Here is a 20,775-nt window from a genome sequence, read left to right on the forward strand (position 1 = left end):
CACAGTCTGGTTCAAAGATAGATACCGGAATAGTGGAGGAAATTCTGCCTCGAAAGGAACAAAATCTTGTGTTGCGTCGGAAGAGCTTTCTCCCCTGCATTGTTCTTGCTCCTTCCGTGTTTTGGGCGTGCAGAAAGCGAGCCTTAGAATCACAGTCGTGGAAGGGACCTTAGAGCTCCTCTAGTCCACTCCCACCTGAACATTTTACTTAACATATGCCTTGAACATAGCCACTATTTGTTGCAAAACATAAATTCGAGCATAAACTCCAGATCTTAAGGCCAAATCTTATGTTATGAGCTACGTGTTTCTTAAGAAAAAGACGAGATCAGCCATATAATTCAAGGTTTTTTTTATTGATTTGCTTCAGATATTACACTATTATTTGTTTAGCCATGGTTTATAAATCTGCCATAATTGGCTAATTTTGCAATGTGCCAAATCACCGTAAGGTATAGTTTACAAACCACAATGGGAAGGCTAACAATATCAGTAACATAGTACTTGTATAGGACCTTCTGGTTGTTTTCATTAAAATGCAAAGGTACTAAAAAAAAAGCTGCTTCATTAGAATTGATGGAGAATTATTAGCTTTTTGCATAGTAGCCACCTTAACAATATTGTTCAGGGATCACAGTGCAAATAACTCAATTCCATCTACCCACATTTGTTTGCTACATGAAGTCTACTATGCTCTCGGAAATGGATTTTATGATAATTTAATATGTTTTCCCTTCCATTTTCTATCCCAGTAGTCTGAAGGGTTGCGATCTTACACAAGTGTGTGAATGGCTGTATTACCCACTGTTCAGTGGTCTCAATGATTCAAAAAGCTAGGGTGGAATGATAGGTTAAGATAAGTGCATACAGACACATGTTCAAACTTCAGTTTTTGCCTTGCAATGCAGTAGCATTTTGCAGCATGAATGGCGACTCAGCTGAGTGATCTGTAAAATGAGGACCTTTTGCTATGGAATTTCCAATGCAATACAACCAGATGTCTTTTGCTGAACGTGACAGCCATTGTTGTTAGGCCAGGATTGGATAGGTGGCACTAGAAGTCACCCCGCAGTTGTTTTCCTTCATGGACATGAGGATGTAGCCATCATTGCCCCAATATGTAGACCAAGAGTTCTTAATGAGCCAGTAAGGTTCCCCCTGGAGGTCTCCGTAGCCTACAGCTAGGACAGCATGATCTAACTCCATGGTTGCATTTCCTAGAAGAATAAGTGTGATAATTAACTTATCATCTTCTTTGACAACTCATATATATATGAAGAAACAACAGGTTTAAAGGTATTTCTGATTTTTTCCCCAGAGAGGTAGATTCTCACTTTTTCTATTGCTGTTCTTTTTGCTGTAAACCGCAAGTCCCTAACTCAATAGTCAAACCTGCCTTCGATTATTTTGATCCTTTCAGAAAAAGACTGGTTTGGTTAGAATGTAGAGATTGAGTTTGAGCAAATTTCATATTTTAATGAAATACAAGAGATTCACCATAAATTCTGAAGAGGCTTCAATTCCCAGCAATGCTGGCTGGGGAATTCTGGGAGTTGAAGTTCACCAGGCTTAAAGTTGCCAAGGTTGAAGACCCCTGTTCTAGAGGATTTAGCATAGCTGGTGTGGAACATTCACTTCACTGTGCCCTTTAGTAAATTGTATAGCTGGCCACACCTAGCTGACACTCCTTTTGTCTACTGGCAACTCTCCCTATGAGAGCCCTTTTCTAAACAGAAGACAGCTCTTCTCCAGGACAACCATTCTTCTCACAGCAAGCTGATGAGATAACTCTCAAAATTCCCAAGGTGCCCACCATCACAAAAGACAATGAGCATCCCTATCATTAAGAAACTCAATGGTTCAGTGCGTTGTTCCAACAGATTTGCTACATCCAGATCCCCGCTTGGGGAAAAGACCACAAACCAAGAAGCGAAAGAATACTCACCACAGTTGGGCTCATAATAGATGCCATTGGAGTAGAAGGCAAAGGACTTGTGGGAGGCATCGATGTTCACTGCGATGGGGCCATGCTTGTACAGAGCAGCTTTGAGGTCACTGATGTTTTGGGAGGTAATAGCTACGAAGCCGGTGATTGGTGCCATCAGCTCCGATTGGTTGTAATGGCAGTAGCCATTCTGTGGGGGCAGAAGAGACAAAGTACCCCCATTCACTTCACAGAAGGTACAATAATCTCAGCCACTAACATGCAGCTTGGTTATCAACCTAGGAGGCTACCAGTGTCAGGGTTCCAAGTAATAAACACATTGCAAGCAAAATCCTTGAGGCAGGTGGGATCCCCAAAGAATAGCTTTGTTGGAAACAGGATATTGGCACACATCTGGTGAAAACCAACTCTGAAGGGCTCCTTGGGTTTCATCTAATTAAAATAAAATTTTTCCCCTCAACCCCAAATGATCAGTCACATGGTCCAATCATGGCAGCCTCCTCAGGTCTGGTAACATCACTCCTCCTCCCTCTGGGCAGGTGTGAGAATGTCCTTGGTTCCCATGAGAAAGCATTTTATTTTGGCTACACAACCCCAGCTATCTCTAATCCCCCCTCCCTATTATTCGCTCCAGTGTGGCAACACTGAAGCCTCAAGATGGCTTCAGCCAGATCAGCTTCAGGGTTGACAACCAGATCAGGTTGCGCAGGACCTTCCACACATATGCAGAGCATTAAAAACAGGACGTGATGATGTCCAGCCAGGTGGGCGGAGCCTCCCACCATTGCCACTACTGGTTTGCCCGAACCGGATAGAGCCGGCTGAATTGCACCACTAACCTGACCCATGTATGGCCCATAAGCCTCAGCGGTGGCAATCCCTCCGTGCTTCATAATCCATTCAAATGCCTGTGGTTCCTGGCCCCCATCACAAGCACGGTTCCCAAAACCCCAAGAACAATCAATCAGGATTTGCTGAGATAGTGGCGTAAGCACTCCTGTCTGCATGGAAAGAACAAAAGAGAACCTCTCTCTGGTTAGAAACCAACTACAGGCAGTCTTCAACTTACAGCAGTTCATTTAGTGACCATTCAAAGTTACAACGACATTTAAAAAAGTGTTTCATGATCGATTTTCACACTTACACTTTGCAGCATCCCCATGGTCAGGTGATCAAAATTCAGATGCTTGGCAACTGACTCATATTTATGATTGTTAGTGTGACCTTAGGTCATGTGTTCTCCTCTTGCTACCTTCCAACAAGCAAAGTCAATGGGGATGCCTGATTCACTTAACAACCGTTGGCCATGCCTGCCTGTCCCCCCCAAGGTCAATCACAGCCAGTGTTGGGTTGCAGGCGGTACGCCCCGGTACGGCGTACTGGATCCTGCCCGGAGCACCGATACCATTCCAGTACAGTGCTCCGGAGGGCCCACCCGCCTGCCTGTGCGCCTTACCTGTGCTTTAAGCTTTTGGCACTTCCACGAACACGCATGGCGCATAAGGTGCCTGCATGATGCTCCGCCGAGCAGCTGGAGCATCGCAGAGGCTTGCGGAAGCGTCATTTGGCATTACAACACATGCGCACACCGTGCACGTGCATGTAGGTGACTCCGGGGCTGTTCCAACCATACCGGTTGGAACAGAATCCGGAACCCACCACTGATCACAGCCCTGATGTGGCTCTCAATGACATTGAGTTTACCCCCCTGCACTGGACCAAACAGTAGTCACTGTCAACAATTGGTCATTGGTAGTCTCACCTTGAGAAAGAGGGCCCCTTCCAGAGCTCCTGTTGTGGCAAAACTCCAGCAGGATCCACACACAGCCTGGTCTTTAACAGGTGTCACGGCGCCTTTATTGGGAAGGATTGTCAAAATAACAATTAAGGATTCCAGCATTCCAAGTAACGCAGCATGCAAAAGGCATTCGACTAGATGAAAATTCTCTGGGCTAAAACTTAAACCAAAGAGTGGCTTTTAATGGGTTGAAACCCAAAAGGAGGACTTAGATGGAACCATTCTGGTCTGTGGAAGATCTGAATTCTATTCCTCTGATAGACACAGGACTTTAGTTTCAGAGGGGGAAATCTGATGTCCCAAATCCTCTTTTGCCCCAGCCTGCAGTTTCTTGTTTAACATTTTTTTATACTGGGTTGTAAAATAAAACAAGATACAAAATAGGAAAGTAAATAGGAAAAGGGTGGGGAGGAAGAGAGGGAAGAGAAGTGTGGGAGGATAAGGGGGGAAAAAAGGAAAAGAAACACCGACTTCCAACTCTCTCTGTTGCAGTAGAATAAGGCATTGACATCAAATCCCAAATATTTGCTTTTTCATAACAATATGAATAAGTCATTTCTACAAAGATCTATCAATCTAATTGGTAAAACCCAAGACCTAAATTTCATTCGTTTCCACTTCAAGCACAAAGTTCAGAAGTGGTTTCCACCCAACCTGCACTTTTTTTTTTGACAACCAAAGGAATCCCTAAGGACAGAATGTGGTGGTTACTTTCTGTGGAGTTGCTGTGTGGAACGTGAGCTGAGCAAAAGATACTTAGGTAAAGGTAAAGGTTCCCCTTGCACATATGTGCTAGTCGTTCCCGACTCTAGGGGCCGGTACTCATCTCATTTTCAAAGCTGAAGACCCAGCGCTGTCCGAAGACGTCTCTGTGGTCAGGTGGGCAACATGACTAAACGCCAAAGGTGCATGGAACACTGTTACCTTCCCACCAAGGTGGTCCCTATTTTTCTACTTGCATTTTTTACGTGCTTTCAAACTGCTAGGTTGGCAGAAGCTGGGATAAGTAACGAGAGCTCACTTCATTATGCGGCGCTAGGGATTCGAACTGCCGAACTGACAACCTTTTTGATCAACAAGCTCAGCGTCTTAGCCACTGAGCCACCGCGTCCTTCAAAAGACACTTAGGCATCATAATTACCGTAAAGCCTCCAGTCTAAGCTCTCCGGCAAGGGGAGACCACGGTAGCTGTCAGATGGGAACGCCCACCCTTTCCTGGGTTCCTCAGTCTGTAGCCTCCCCCTCATCACGGCCATCTCTTCCGGTGTTCGATCTGCCAAGTGGTTTAGGGCCAGTTTGAAGGAGAGATTGGCTCGGTTCTTGGAGTGGATGTACCTAGAAGGATGTGGAGAAAGAGAAGATGATGCATTCTCATTTGAAGAAGAAAGAGGGTGGACGGTTGCCTGGACTGGACATATTTAACCTCATTAGTGTTCTTATTTCTGCCAAAAATCCTGCAGACTCTATTTAATTGCGGTTGGAGAGGGTTGTGAAGACATAGTTATATGGTGGTTCTCCTGTTTTATTCTGAGGCAGATAAAACTGAAGCGAAACGGGCTTGTATAGCTGGCATACTATGTGTTTATTCTGCCCTATGTATGGAATTGTACAGAGATTGCCTTCCACGTTTGTCTTCCAGGCTTTCATTTAATACAGGGTTCCTCAAACTTTTTAAACAGGGGGCCAATTCATGGTCCCTCAGACTGTTGGGGCTCTCGACAGGCTGGGTAGGTGTGGCTAGGTGGACATGTGACTGGGTGGGCGTGGCTAGGTGGTCATGTGACTGGGTGGGAGTGCCCAATTTAGCAGTCCTTATAGCCTTTCACTTGGTAATGATTACTGATTACTGATCTAACCATGTTCTGATACTAGTTTATGGGTTAGCAAATCATTGGTGACTCTTAGCAGCCTACATAGTAGCAATCATTCCTGTCTCCAGTCAAAACAGCATATCTTGCTTGCAAGTCCTGCCTATTTCAGATTGGCCTTTTGAACAATACAGATTAAACTTTAATTTATTATGCTCCTGGGGGTGGAAATTAGGTTAGTGAAGGGATGTGGCTATCTTGGGTGGGGGGAGTGAGGGACTTCTGTTTGTGTGTTTGTGTGTGTGTCTCTCTCTCTAGGTGGGGCAATGTGGGCAGGGCAGCCTTGTGGTCCCACATGGGCCGGATTAATGGCTTCAGTGGGGCACATCCGGGCCATGGGCCGTAGTTTGAGGACCCCTGTTTTAATACTTTTAAGGAGAAACTCTTGAGTTTCATTGAATTGATGCTAGGAGATGTTCCACTGGAAGCATCCATTCTGACTGAGTAGAAAACAGAAGCATTCAATTGGTACCAGTGAATAGAATACTAACTAAATATTTAAATGTGAATTAATTGCTGGAATCCAAGAGCCAAATGCCAGAGGTTGCGCCCCATCGATCCTGTTTGCCAGATAAAGGAGCTGACATGCTACATTTCTTTTTCCTGCATAAGATGAAGAGATATAAGAGAGCAGGCAGCCATATCAATCTTCTAAATAAATAGATTTACTGGTTTCGTCCTTCACAGTTAACTGTATTGTGGTTTGTTTATTTGGAGCTTAGCATGTAATTAATTAACATGTTATTTACTTGACATGTAATTGTTGAAGAAGCCACAGAAAAGCCCTCAAACTATTAGGTTTGATCTTGACCAATAAGAGGTCGATCCAGCCTCCTTTATTGTAGAACCTGCTTGGTGATCAAGTAGCCAAATCTGGAAAATTGTAGAATTCTAGCTAAGTTTTCCTGCTCTGCATCTGAGTTCTGGTGGCGCAATGGTTAGAATGCAGTACTGCAGGCTAATTCTGCTGACTGCCGGCTGCCTGCAATTTGGCAGTTCGAATCTCGCCAGCTCAAGGTTGACTCAGCCTTCCATCCTTCCAAGATCGGTAAAATGAGGACCCAGATTTTTGGGAGAAATATGCTGACTCTGTAAGCTGTTTAGAGAGGGCTGTAAATCAATGTAAAGTGGTATATAAGTTTTAGTGCTATTGCTATCTCTGCTGGTTCCTTTACCTCATATTGTGGATGAAGTTGTGTCGCCTGTGCTCTATCTCTTTTTTGTTCTTGTAGGTCTTTTGGAATTTTTTCTTGTAGTGATGAAACAAATGCTCATGGTGTTGTCTGACTTCTCCAGTTTTCCCAACGAATTCCTGCATTGGGTTGGCCAAGATCCTGTGTTCTGGTCCTAAGCTTGGCCAGTGTGCACACTTGATGCCTATGAGAAGGGAATCAGAAAATCAACCAAGAAAAAACATGTCTTCTGGAGTTCTCTGTTGTGTGCTATGTGCCAAGAAGACCAATATTAACAATATCGATATTGTTTCAAGATATTATAGTTAGTAGAATCTTGTGATTTCATTTTGACATCACCATAGTCTGGTCATCGAGAAGGTGACCTTGAGAAGGAAGTGGGAAGACCTGGACCATGAATCACAGGCATTTAGGAAAGACTTCAGAATCTTTGGCTTGGAGGCAGGGGTGGGCTTCAAAAATTTAACAAGGGGTTTTTTGCCTGGTTGCTGGGTGGGTGTAAAGGTAAAGGTTTCCCTCGTACATATGTGCTAGTCATTCCCAACTCTAGGGGGCGATGCTCATCTCCGTTTCAAAGCTGAAGAGCCAGCATTGCCCGAAGACGTCTCCATGGTCATGTGGCTGGCATGACTAAACGCCGAAGGCACATGGAACACTGTTACCTTGCCACCAAAGGTGGTTCCTATTTTTTCTACTTGCATCTTTTACATGCTTTCGAACTGCTAGGTTGGCAGAAGCTGGGACAAGTCACGGAAGCTCACTTTTGTTACGCAGTGCTAGGGATTCGAACCACCGAACTGCCAACCTTTCTGATCAACAAGCTCAGCGTCTTAGCCACTGAGCTTATCCTAATTTGGTGCTTTCCATATGTTTGGGGCTTCAGCTTCTAGAGTTTCCATTCACCTGGAGACAGCTGGGTCAGGGAAATTGACTCGACTGGAGGAAGTTGACCAATGCAATGGATCAGGAAGAGGAGGCCAGATACTGACAATATTCCAGAAAATGTTTTTGTCCTTACTTACCAGGAGGGAGATTAAAGATACTGGGTGAGAAACTGTGAGAGTAGCTGGTATAATCTATTTCATACTTGTCATAGTGGGAGCCCAGGAGAGTGTTGTAGCCTTTCATTTCATAATGGACTGGCAAAGGCCCATCGGAACCATCTGTCACCCACAGCTTGTAGGTGTTCTTCTTCTTACCCCAATAGGAGACACTCTCTAAGACTGTGCAATTCTGTCCATTGTAATGCTCGTGTTGTACATGCTAGTGTAAGAGAGAAGAATAGGAGTAAGGTTTGCCAGTACATTAATGGAAGGGTCAGTTAAAAGATACCGTATTTTTCCAAAGTATAAGATGCACTGGAGTATAAGACGCAGCAAGGTTTTGAAGAAGAATTTTTTTTAAAAAAGGTTTTGCACTCTGCAAACCTCCCAAAAATGGCCCTTTTTTTGCAAAAATGGGCCCATTTTTATTCCAAAAAATGGCATGAATAGTCCTTAGGAGGCTTGTACAATGCTTCTGGGGGGTGCCCCTCCAAACAAGCAAAAAACACCCCCATTTTTGTCAAAAAAAGGGCATGGGTAGCCTTTAGGAAGCTTATAGAGTGCTGCGGGGGACTGGGGGGGGGGCAAAAATGGCCCGTTTTTTGTTCATTTCTGCCCTCCCCAGCCCCCAGGAGCACTCTGAAAGGCTATGCATGACCAATTTGGAGAAGGGGGTGGAGTTTCAGGAGGCAAAAAATACTGTATTCAGTGTATAAGATGCACCCAGATTTTCAGCCTCTTTTTTGAGGGAAAAAGGTGCGTCATATTCCGAAAAATACAGTAATATAGGTTGCTGTTCAGCACAAGTATTTAATCTCTACACCAAGGGTGTCAAACTCAAGGCCCGGGGGCCGGATCTGACCCGTGGGGTGCTTAGATTCGGCTTGCGGGGCACTGGAAACAGCAAAGGACTGGTCCGCGGTGCCTCTGTCAGCAAAAAGGGAGCTTGGGGTGCGTGCCTGGGCTTGGTTTTTACTGGCACGGGGCTGCAGGAGGCCATTGCAGCCGAAAATGGGGCTGGGGGGGGGCTGTGTGCAGTTCCCCCAAGCTCTGCTTTCGCTGGCAGAGGGCTAGCAAAACAAACTAAAAAAACAAAAATAAAAGGAGAAATATTTCCCCTTTTGCATTTGAGCATTCAAGAAGGGGCAGGAAAGGAGAAAGGGAAAGAGGAAAGAGAAAGAAAAAGAAGGGAAGAGAACAAGGAAGGAAAAATAAGGAAGGAGGGGAAGGAAGAAGAAAGGAGAATAAAGAGGGAAGCAAAGAGAAGGAAGGGAAAAAGGAAGGAAGGAAGGAAGGAAGGAAGGAAGGAAGGAAGGAAGGAAGGAAGGAAGGAAGGAAGGATATTATAATGACAGTGAGGGAGGATCTGAGGAAAGTCCTGCCTTAGCACTTGGCCACAACAGGTGCCTCCTGACATGAGTGACCTTGAGCTGGCCACACACACCCTGGCCACACACACCCTGGCCACACACACCCTGGCCACACACACCCCAGCCGCCCAAGTTCAAACACAACCCTCAATGAAATTGAGTTTGACATCCCTGCTCTACACAATATGTGTGGCTTTGTACTGCAAACTTTTCAGTGCAACTATGGATAACTATACATTGTTACAATTGACTTCAATATTCCAAAGTCAGCAGATATAGACACTGCAGCCTTAATTCATGATTTAAAAAAAAAAATCTTTTAAGAAGTTTCCCCCATTTAAATGAGATTTACATACCTCAGCCAGATTTATTAGAAATGTCATGATAAGGAGGAGACACATTCACTCATCTCTCCCATTTGGGGAAGCAGCTCATGTTAGATGTCACTGTTTTCACAGTTCATTGACAAACTATGATGGGGGGGGGGGAACCTATGCAGATGAACACTGAGATGGTGGGACATAAAAGCAAATGAAGAGATCTAGCCATGATTTTTGGTGCATGCCTTAATTACAGTTAACATAATTCAGGTTTGATGTGACACATGAAGAACTCAGAGAGATGAGAAGATGGACAAAAAAAGCCTCACCTGGAAGTCTGTTAAGTTAGGAAACACGCTTTGAGGTGTAACGGGATTCTCAGACGTCCCATTGATCTGAAAACATTCCTTAAAATTGACTTCCGTTTCAGTAGTTTCTGGGGTTACTTTGAAGCTGGCTCCAAAAGGTTTTACGTAGCTTAACTGGTAAGTGATAACTTGGCCTGGAGAAAAGGGAAAAACAGAATTAGACCAAATATTTGATTGCCTCTGACAATATGGACAACCATTTAAATACGAGCCAGCCATGTGCAACAGCTGCCAAAAAAGCCAACACCACTTTATAAGGCCTTGGTAAGGGTACACTGAACACTGCATTCAGTTTTGGTCACCACAATGTAAAAAAGATGCTGAGACTCTAGGAAGAGTGCAGAGAAGAGCAACAAAGATGATTAGGGGACTGGAGGCTAAAACATACGAAGAACGGTTGCAGGAACTTGGCATGTCTAGTTTATGAAAAGAAGGACTAGGGGAGACATGATAGCAGTCTTCCAATATCTCAGGGGTTGCCATAAAGAAGAGGGAGTCAAGCAAAGCACCTGAGGGTAGGACAAGAAGCAATGGGTGGAAACTAATCAAGGAGAGAAGCAACTTAGAACTAAGGAGAAATTTCCTGATAGAACAATCAATCAGTGGAACAACTTGCCTCCAGAAGTTGTGAAGGCTCCAACAATGGAAGTTTTTAAGATGATGTTGGATAACCATTTGTCTGAAGTGGTGTAGGGTTTCCTGCCTAAGCAGGGGGTTGGACTAGAAGACCTCTGAGGTCCTTCCCAAGTCTGTTATTCTATTCCTATTCCTATTCCTATTCCTATTCCTATTCCTATTCCTATTCTATTCCTATTCCTATTCCTATTCCTATTCCTATTCCTATTCCTATTCCTATTCCATTCCCTACCCTACCCTACCCTACCCTACTCTACTCTACTCCATTCTACCCTACCCTACCCTACCCAACTCTACCCTATCCTTTCTTATTTCATTAGGATAATTGTGGCTGGCTCTGGTGCCCTCTAGGTGTGCTGGGACCACAACTCCCGACATTTCCAGAAGACTCTTGGCTGTCAGAGTGCATTAGTGTAGGCAGTGCATTCAAATGAACTCTATAAGAGAACACATGTGGCATGCATGTGAGGAGAACAGATGGGGAGGAAAAATAGGTCAGTGGCGGAGTACATGCTTTGGAGAAAGGCTCGGGGCCAGAGCCTGGGAGCTAACTTATATCACAGAATTCCAGTACAAATTTAAAAAGTAATGGGGTATGTACAGTATCTCTAACTACCTTCTTTCCTTGGAGATAAGATGGAATATAAAATAAAAGTAATGATGATGATGATGATTATGATGATGATGATGATAGAAACATTTATCTGAAAGGCACCCCAGAAAGCAAAGCAGATAATACGAGTCTTTACCAGCTCTGTTCAACTTAGTACAGCTGTGAAATTGTGCAATTGAAACTCAACACATCTGGGCAGTCCAAGATACAGAATACAAAATAAGTTGGAAAAGACCTTCGAGGTCTTCTAGTCTGCGGCGTTGTCGCCACACTGGCGGGCTGCTCATGTGTCCTTGCCTAATCAAAAGGAAAACACCAGACGAAATTCCTTGGGATGAGCAAAAGCTTCGAATGATCGTCGAAGGGCTCTTTTATTAGAAAAGTTAGTTACAGCGTCATCAAAAAGGAGCGTATCAAAAGGCATATATAATCACACATGGTACAAGTAAACTAATGAAAAGTTCACAGCATTCTACAAATAAACCAATAGAAAATCACATCATGGCAAAGGGTGGGCAAAGGGGGAACAGAAGATTACAAGCTGCATGGCATTGGGAGGGGGAGAGAGGGAATAGAAAGTTATAGCACAGCATAGGGGGGAGAAAGGGCATGTGTGGGAGTAGCTGGCTCACATAGTTCTTGTTACATGAGGCTGCATAGTGAGTTATGACCGTTAGGCCAGAAAGATGTTTCTGATGCGATGTTTTTGCATCCCTGTGTATGTGTGTTTCAGACAGCAGAAACTGCCCTGCACGCAAACACCCGGAATGAATTCCAACACTAGTCCAACCCCCTTCTCAAGCAGGAGACCCTATACCAGTCTGCACAAATGGGTATCCAATCTCTTCTTAAAATCCACCAGTGATGGAGCACCCATAACTTCTGGAGGTAAGCCGTTCCATTGATAAATTTCACTGTCAGGATATTTCTCCTTAGTTCTAGATTGGACCTCTCTTTAATGATCTTGCACCTGTCACTTCTGGTCCTGCCCTCAACTGCTTTGAAGAATAGGTTCACCTCTTCTTCTCTTGACAGCCCCTCACATATTGGAAGAATGCTATCACATCATCCCAACACTTCTCTCCAGAGGTGGGTTGCTCCCCATTCAGCCCGGATCGAGTGAACCAGTAGTAGCCGTGGCGGGAGGCTCCTCTGACCCACCCGGATGCTTCTGCACATGTGCAGAAATTTTGCATGTGCGCACAAGCGCGCACAAGTAAACAGATAGTAAAAAAAATGGAAACCCACCACTGCTTCTCTCTGTTAGACTACACATATTTAGCGCCTGCAGAAATGCAGTTTGTATGTTTGGGCATGCAGCCTTACTTTAGATCAATTCTTTCTCCTTGAAGCGCTATCTACATTCATGGTGAAAATGCCATAAAAGGTTTTCACTGGGTGATCCCACCCCCATGGTATCAAACATGGATTACCGTCATAATACTGAATCCGACTTTTCCCTCCAGTCTTGTTGAACCAGGCTTCAAACGGCTCTTCTATTTCAGCATAAGGCAGTTTAAGTATCCCTGGGAAAAAAAGAGGCAAACTCACAAAACAAGCAACAACAGAAAATATTGACTGAGATCCCTTTTATTCTGAACAGTTCCACCACTAGATCTTTGCAGACCACTTCTTTGTGAATCGTGTAATGTTCTCACTTTACCTGTAACATGATAGACATCCCCTAACATGGGAAGCATCTGCAATTGTTTGGGTAACTCTGCACCATTCACCACTGAAATGCAAAAACCAAAAGGATAGCTTGATATAATTGAATTTAAGAGTAGAGTAGAGTAGAATAGAGTAGTAGAGTAGAATTGAATTGAATTAATATAATTAATATAATATAATACATCACAACACAACATAATATAATATAACATAGTACAATATCACACCTGACAAATGGAAAATCAATAAAGTTTTGCAAACTTTAAAAATGGACTGGGATCTACAAAATCTGAAGTGGCCATAAACAAAATATTACTTTTTATTTGTTGATGTTTGATTTAAGAAAATTAAGAGAGCTACTATACCTCCCCAGAAACTGAAAGATCACATAATAATACACATAATAATACAATAATATCTTATGATGTTATCTTTAACACCATAAAACAACTTCTTCCTATCCTAGGTCATTGGGAAGAACTCGATAGGTGGATAAAAATGCCCCATCCAGTTTAAATATCTGGCTGACCGTGTGACCCACCATAATAATAAGCAGTTAAGATCAGCTTACCAAGGAAACAGGTTGCCCATGTTAGCAGAAGCAGTTTTTCCATTCTTGTCCCAGGCCAGACTCTCTACTACTGGGAGGCACAGAAAGCAAGGGTCTTATAAAGCCAGCCATGCTCAGCTAACCAATGGATAAACTAGGACCTCCCAAATGGGTGGGATTAAAAATGCAATGGCTTGCAAGAATTGCATGGAACAGTCTCTGATCTGATTCGCTGCATGCTGGATAGCAAGAAAAATATCCAATCATACGCCAAGATAGTTGATTGTTAATTTATTCTTGGGAGTCAGTATTGGGAAAATGAGCTGAATAGGCAACTCTGAAGCCTGTAACATCTCCATCAATTGCATAAAAGCTGGAATTATTATTCCCAAACTTTCTATTCTGGCTATTCTGCCAGCAAACATCTATCCATCCATCTATTCATCCATCTATCCACCCAACTTTTTACCACTCTTCAGACAATAAAGTATTCATAGAGGATCTTACAATATAGTCAATGTAATCCTTTTCTCTCCAAGTCCATGCCATGACATAAAAAGGGGGCAGAAATGAACAGGTTCAGCATAATTCTCATAAATCTGTCTCACTTGGCTTTGTTGGAAAGAAAGAAGGAAGGAAGGAAAGAAGGAAGGAAGGATTGTAAAGAAAGAAGCAGCCTTTACTATCATTTTATTTCCAAAACTATCTGTGGACATTCTTACAAACTAAGCGATATAAATAAAATTAGTCTTAAGAAATAAGCAGTGGATGGCTATGATATTATATTTGGAAATGTGCCCATCTATCCTCCTCTTACACCCATCTATCAAAAGCAAACTGGGGCTTTACAGAGCACTGTGCTAAAGCAAGGAAGAAAAATCCCTGAATTCGGAGCTGAAAAGTTGGAGCGTGATATTGTGGTTTGAACCTCCTCTTGAATTAGGGTAAACTCATTCAGAAGATGGATGAAGACGATCATGAGCCCAGCTGCACAAGGCCAAGTCTTTAAGATCTTGCTAGCTTCGGCGCCCGTTTTTCTGTGTTGAAAGGTCACAGATAAAGCTGTGTTCTTCCAAGCGTATCATCTGCCTTGGTTGGCAGCCACGCAAGAAAAATAAAATGTTTAAGATTTGGGCCAATGTTATCTTCTCTCATTACTCTTCCTCCTGCAAATCTAGCTGGTTTATATCCCAAGGTTGGGTCCAATCTGCACTTATGTCAGTATGTTCTTTTGGAAGTCAAAACAGATCTAGCGAGGGTACCCAGCTCTTTCAGACAAACTCTGCATGAACTTGTTCATAAAAATTCTATCTTAGCTTCCATTTGGCCCATGTTACTTGAAGTGGATGTAAGAGACAAGATAGTCTGTAAAGAAGAAATACCCTGAGAAAGCACAAATATAAAATTATAGCACTTAATTCTATAGATTTCAAACATATGAAAACTAAACGCATGAACCTAAATCAACAATTAAACAAATATCGGCAGACTTGGGAATTAAATTATTGTCTGAAAAGAAATTTATGACCAATCAGTCATAAAAAAATTCTTTTATTCTTATAAAGAAATCTCACCCCACTGGGATAGGCCAATAGCAAGGACCAGTCATACATTACATTTTTCAGTGCTATTGTCATTTTCAATGGTCACTAAATGAATGATTGCAAATAGAATGGAATGGAATAGAATGGAATGGAATAGAATAGAATAGAATAGAATAGAATAGAATAGAATAGAATTCTTTATTGGCCAAGTGTGTTCGGACACACAAGGAATTTGTTTTTGGTGCAGATGCTCTCAGTGTACATAAAGAAAAATAAAATAGAATACATTCATCAAGAATCGTAAGATGCAACACTTAGTGATAGCCATAGGTTATTAATAAGCAATCAAATTATATTAGAAAACAAATAAAACAATTTAAAATTTAAAGATACATGGAACATGGTTATAATCGTAAGTGGGAAGAGATAGGTACTAGGAAGGAAGAGAAGAATAATAGTAATACAGTTTTAGTAGGTAATATGCTAATTTTTTGATGACATTTTTTGATGTTAGGTGTCCATTTTAAGTCTTGAGATATGATAGAACCTAGAAACTTGAATGTCTCTACTGTTGATACTGTGTTGTCTAGTATTGTAAGAAATGGTAGTATAGGAGGGTTCCTCCTAAAATCTACCACCATTTCTACCGTTTTGAGTATATTTAGTTCAAGATTGTTCTGGTTGCACTATAAGGCTAGTTGTTCAACCACCTGTCTATATGCAGATTCATCATTGTCTTGAATGAGACCAATCACTGTTGTATCATCTGCAAATTTCAGTATTTTAACAGAGGGATCTTTTGAGATGCAGTCATTGGGGTATATAAATTTTTGGTGTATATAAAATTGGTGTATATAAATTGGTGATGTAAATCGAGGATTACCTATATTTATCAATATTTCTTAACCTGCATCCAAGCATTCTTATCAGTTTGAACCCATCATGTCATAAACTTGTTGAAAAGTTATCTATGTTATTTTAAGAATAGCCTTCCCAGTTTTGTGCCTTCCAGATATTTTGGGACTCACAGTGTCTACAATTTCTGGCAGTAGGGATTCTACCAGAGACCAGATTGAGACAGGTTGTTTGAAAGGTATATGGCTATCCTTGCTTTATAAAATCAGCGGTTTTATCTGGTCAAAGCTATGTGAAATAATCTATTTTTAAACGATGCATGGATATGACATGCAGTTTAGTGCAGTGGTGAAGGCACCAGGCTAGAAACTGGGAGACAGTGAGTTCTAGTCCCACCATAGGAACAAAACCAGCTGGGTGATTAGACCAGTCTCTCTTTCTGTGGGAGGAAATACCCATCTGGTTCAGTTCCAAGTCAGGAGAAAGTCACTGGAAACATGAGGCTGATTGGAAAGATGGTTTAATGAAGAAGCAGAGCCACATGGGTGTTTCTGGTGCAGCTGACCACATGGAGTTGAGAGTGTGTGGGGGTATTTATACCTTCTCTTGGGCTTTGCACTTGAGCTTCCTGTTCCTGTGCAAGAACATATATTCTAGTGCCTGTTGTCAGACTCCCATGGTACCAGGGAGGAGTTTGTCTGAGCTAGGTTTGGTTGAGGTTTGGCTGATGCAATGAAGGGGCTTGTTGGGCAATTCCTATTGTGACTGAGGGCTAACCCTACCCTTGTTCAGACTTGCTGCAGGGAATTTGCTTATGAATAGAACTATCTACTATCTACCACTTTATCTCTAAAGTGCTGACATCTGCTGCTATTAAGGAAGGTGGGGGCTGCTTTCCAAGAGAACGTTTCTCCATTTCTCATCCAGGGAAATATAATATTCTGCCTTTTAAATGTTTTTCAAAATATTTCATTCTTCTAGGAGAGGGGTGAGTGCTAGGAAGGAGGCAATGGAAAACCATTTAAAAAAAACTAACAACACCTAAAATTGCCAAGAAAACTGGAGGGACTTGCCAAGGCAATCACCAAGAGTAAAAAAAATAGATAGCTAAAATAAAGAAAGAACATAAACATGTACCTCTTTGAATTAGGTAGTGAGCCTCATCGATGCAGTTGTAATTCTAAGCACATCTTTGGCTTTAATGTTCTTTTGGTAATGTGCTTTTCATGATGGATTCCCAGACAGTTTCTGGAAAGGGTACGTTTTTCAGCAATTTTTGAGAAACATTTAGCCCAGGGGTGAAATTGGTTTGGTAGGAATGCGAGTGTGCACACCACCTCCGTGCATGTGCAGGACCTTCTATGCATGCACAGAGCATCAGAAATGGATGTGATGATGTCCAGGCGGGTAGGCAGAGCCAGCTACCGAGCGCACATGCAAAGGTAAGCAAATTGCATATTGGACCTGGGTACTTGAGAGACTGCCTGCTGCCAATTACCTCCACCAGACCGATTAGATCCCACAGACTAGGCCTCCTCCGAATTCCATCCGCTGGCCAGTGTCGACTGGCAACTACCCGGAGGAGAGCCTTCTCTGTGGCTGCTCCGACCCTCTGGTATGAACTCCCCGTGGAGATTCGCACCCTCAGCACCCTCCAGGCCTTCCGCAAAGCCCTTAAAACCTGGCTGTTCCGACAGGCCTGTGGCTAAAGAACCGTGCCCCTATCTCGAATGGTATGATTGTTGCGCTTTTAAATTATGTATTGTTTTGTGTTGTTGTCAAATTGTTTGTATCCCCCCTTCCCTTGTTTTGAGTTGTGAGCTGCCCTGAGTCCCCCTCGGGGGAAAAGGGCGGCATACAAATGAAATAAACATAAACATAAACACTGTGCCATGAGATTTAGATTAGCTAAATCCTGCTTTCTAGCTAATATAAATCATGCGTCATAGCTGATCATCGGAAATACTGGTTCGCCTGAACCAACAGCATTTTTTACTACAGGTTTGGGTGAACTGGTATCATTTTTAAAATACAGGTTCAGGCGAACCAATAGCATTTTTTTACTACAGGTTCAAGTGAACTAGTAGCATTTTTTACTACAGGTTTGGGAAAACCGGTAGCATTTTTAAAATACAGGCTCGGGCGAACCGGTAGCATTTTTAAAACACAGGTTCGGGTGAACCGGTAGCATTTTTAAAATGCAGGTTTGGGTGAACCGGTAGCATTTTTAAAATACAGGTTTGGGCAAACCAGTAGCATTTTTAAAATACAGGTTCGGGCGAACCAGTAGCATTTTTAAAATACAGGTTCGGGTGAACCGGTAGCATTTTTAAAATACAGGTTCGGGCGAACCGGTAGCATTTTTTAAATACAGGTTTGGGTGAACCGGTAGCCTTTTTAAAATACAGGTTCGGGCGAACTGGTAGCATTTTTAAAATACCGGTTCGGGCGAACCGGTAGCATTTTTAAAATACAGGTTCGGGCGAACCGGTAGCATTTTTAAAATACAGGTTCGGGCGAACCGGTAGCATTTTTAAAATACTGGTTCAGGTGAACTGGTAGCATTTTTAAAATACAGGTTCCGGCAAACCGGTAATATTTTTAAAATACAGGTTCGGGCGAACCAGTAGAATTTTTAAAATACAGGTTTGGGCGAACTGGTAGCATTTTTAAAATACAGGTTTGGGTGAACCAGTAGCATTTTTTAAATACAGCATTTCACCCATGGTTTAGCCCAGTACATTTCATTTAGGTAAATGAAAAGCAACAAGGGAACCAGTACCACCATACCCTCCCTCCTCAAAAGTAGAGAGTATGCTGTTCAAAGAATCTATGAATTGCAAAGCCAGATGCTGGAAGAAAGAGAAATTAGGCCAGAAGTGAAGTTACCATCAGACCAAGCCAGGGTCAATTGTAACAGCCGCCTTATAACCACAACATCCCCATTCCAGCATTTTTCTGTGGAACAACTGAACAGAATGAAGGATAAAGGCAGACTGCTAGTCTCTACACAAGGTCAATAATCATTTCCAGTTTTTGCAGGCTTGCCAGAAGTGCTTCCTCCCTCATAAACAGGAATGCTTTCTCTGAATGCAGTAGGTTAATTTGTTTTAATTTGAAAATGTGTTTTTTGATGGAGTAGCGTCGCCTTATTTTATCATCCATTTCTAAAGAGACTAGCGTGCAGAGGCAGAGGGCCTATTAAAATCCAACCATTTAACTTATGTATTAGTCTACAGTCTTTTCTTTCAGCTACGCAACTGACAACTTACTAAGTTCTTCTCCAGCCACACTCTCCTGCTGTTTTCCAATGGGTTGCATCATGGCTATGTTGCTGACTTATTAAAATTTTGCTATGGGTAAGGTCTTTACGGTGACTTCATTAAAACGTAAAACGACAGGAGACCAATTTCACTGTCAAATAAGTTTCCCCAAAATCATCACTGAATCAATTCCGATTATAACTTGGCACAATAGAAACAGAGAGGAAAGAGAGCCGTTTCCCCTATTCCTGAAGTCAGGAATTAGAATAGATGTATTTAGAATAGAATAACAAGAGTTGGAAGGGACCTTGGAGGTCTTCTAGTCCAACCCCCTGCTTAGGCAGGAAACCCCACATCACTTCAGACAAATGAATATCCAACATCTTCTTAAAAACGTCAAGTGTTGGATCATTTACAACTTCTGGAGGCAACTTGTTCCACTGATTAATTGTTCTAACTGTCAGGAATTTTTTCCTTAGTTCTAAGTTGCTTCTTTCCTTGATTAGTTTCCACCCATTGCTTCTTGTCCTGCCCTCAGGTGCTTTGGAGAATAACTTGACTCCCTCTTCTTTGTGGCAACCCCTGAGATATCGGAACACTCCTATCATTTAGTTTTAAATTGGCAAATGTCTAATACAGGGGTGGATTCCTGCTGGCATTCTTGCCAGCTCCATGCGTGTGCGCAGTTGCCTATAAATAGGTCTGCGCATGTGCAGAACATTTAAAAATGCCCAAAAACAACATGCCACAGTGACTGGGGAACCATTCGGAGGCATGGCCAGCCTGGGTTGCTGCTGGTTCTGTGACCCAGACCAACATTCTACTACCAGTTCACACAAACCGGTATAAGTATAATTTTTATTGTCATTGTACTTAAATACAACGAAATTGGTTGTATTTGGTAAATACCCATCTCTGGTCTAATATATTAACAACTGCAAACGGGGGGGCAATGGATTCATATTTGTCCGGTTTACATATTATGCCCATTCCCGATGAGTTTTCTGGAACATTTTTTCCCTGAGCTGTTTTGTCACTGGCTCTACCAAGAATTGGATATAGCAATAGCAATAGCAGTTAGCAGTTAGACTTATATACCGCTTCATAGGGCTTTCAGCTCTCTCTAAGCGGTTTACAGAGTCAGCATATTGCCCCCAACAACAATCCGGGTCCTCATTTTACCCACCTCGGAAGGATGGAGGGCTGAGTCAACCCTGAGCCGGTGAGATTTGAACAGCCGAACTGCAGAACTGCAGTCAGCTGAAGTAGCCTGCAGTGCTGCATTTAACCACTGCGCCACCTCGGCTCAGTGGTTAAATCGACTGGCTTCCTCATATAGGAAGCCAGTCGGTTGTAGTGGTTAAGACACCCAGGCTAGAAACTCAGAGATGGTGGCTTCTGGTCTTGCCTTGGGCATCAACCCAGTTGGTTGACCTTGGGCCAGTCATGCTCTCTCAGCTCTTGGAAAAAGGAGGTCAGGGCAAACCTTGAAAGGGGCAGAATCCTTTACCTCACTTTGATATCAGGGTTCTGCAACAGAGTGGTTTTCTGCATTTTTGGGTGACTTGCTGAAATCAACTTGCTGTGTCACGCCCAGCACCTTTCTGCTGTAAACAAGTTCCCGAAAATGGGATTAAAGATCTGGAGAGCAGAGATTTATTGCCTCAATAAAACTTCTGGGAATCAGAGATGCCGTATTTCAGAACCGGAAGGCCAGTTTCTAAATAGGGTGATAAAA

At 42.7% G+C, this 20,775-nt stretch overlaps 1 protein-coding gene across 1 annotated transcript; it reads right to left on the reverse strand.

Annotated features, from left to right (window-relative positions):
- Nucleotides 1-1,029: 1,029 nt before the first annotated feature.
- On the reverse strand, nucleotides 1,030-19,095 carry LOC116515621 (digestive cysteine proteinase 2-like). The gene is made up of 11 exons (XM_032227747.1): nucleotides 19,047-19,095; nucleotides 12,818-12,889; nucleotides 12,588-12,680; nucleotides 9,867-10,039; nucleotides 7,827-8,067; nucleotides 6,787-6,988; nucleotides 4,885-5,078; nucleotides 3,708-3,799; nucleotides 2,785-2,946; nucleotides 1,946-2,135; nucleotides 1,030-1,217 (listed from the first exon to the last, which is right to left on the reverse strand). The coding sequence occupies exons 1-11, from the start codon at nucleotides 19,093-19,095 to the stop codon at nucleotides 1,030-1,032; spliced, it is 1,656 nt and encodes a 551-aa protein (XP_032083638.1).
- Nucleotides 19,096-20,775: the final 1,680 nt, after the last annotated feature.

The sequence above is a fragment of the Thamnophis elegans genome, chromosome 12 (genome assembly GCF_009769535.1).
Source record: "Thamnophis elegans isolate rThaEle1 chromosome 12, rThaEle1.pri, whole genome shotgun sequence".
Classification (NCBI taxonomy): Eukaryota; Metazoa; Chordata; class Lepidosauria; order Squamata; family Colubridae; genus Thamnophis; species Thamnophis elegans.

Excerpts from the sequence above, each read along its gene's own strand:
- LOC116515621 (XM_032227747.1), bottom strand. The coding sequence starts at position 19,095 with ATGCAACCCATTGGAAAACAGCAGGAGAGTGTGGCTGGAGAAGAACTT. Across the intron at positions 12,681-12,817 it reads GGATGTCTATCATGTTACAG|GGATACTTAAACTGCCTTAT; the intron begins GTAAAGTGAGAA and ends TTTTTTTCCCAG. Across the intron at positions 10,040-12,587 it reads TCGGATTCAGTATTATGACG|GCCAAGTTATCACTTACCAG; the intron begins GTAATCCATGTT and ends CCTTTTCTCCAG.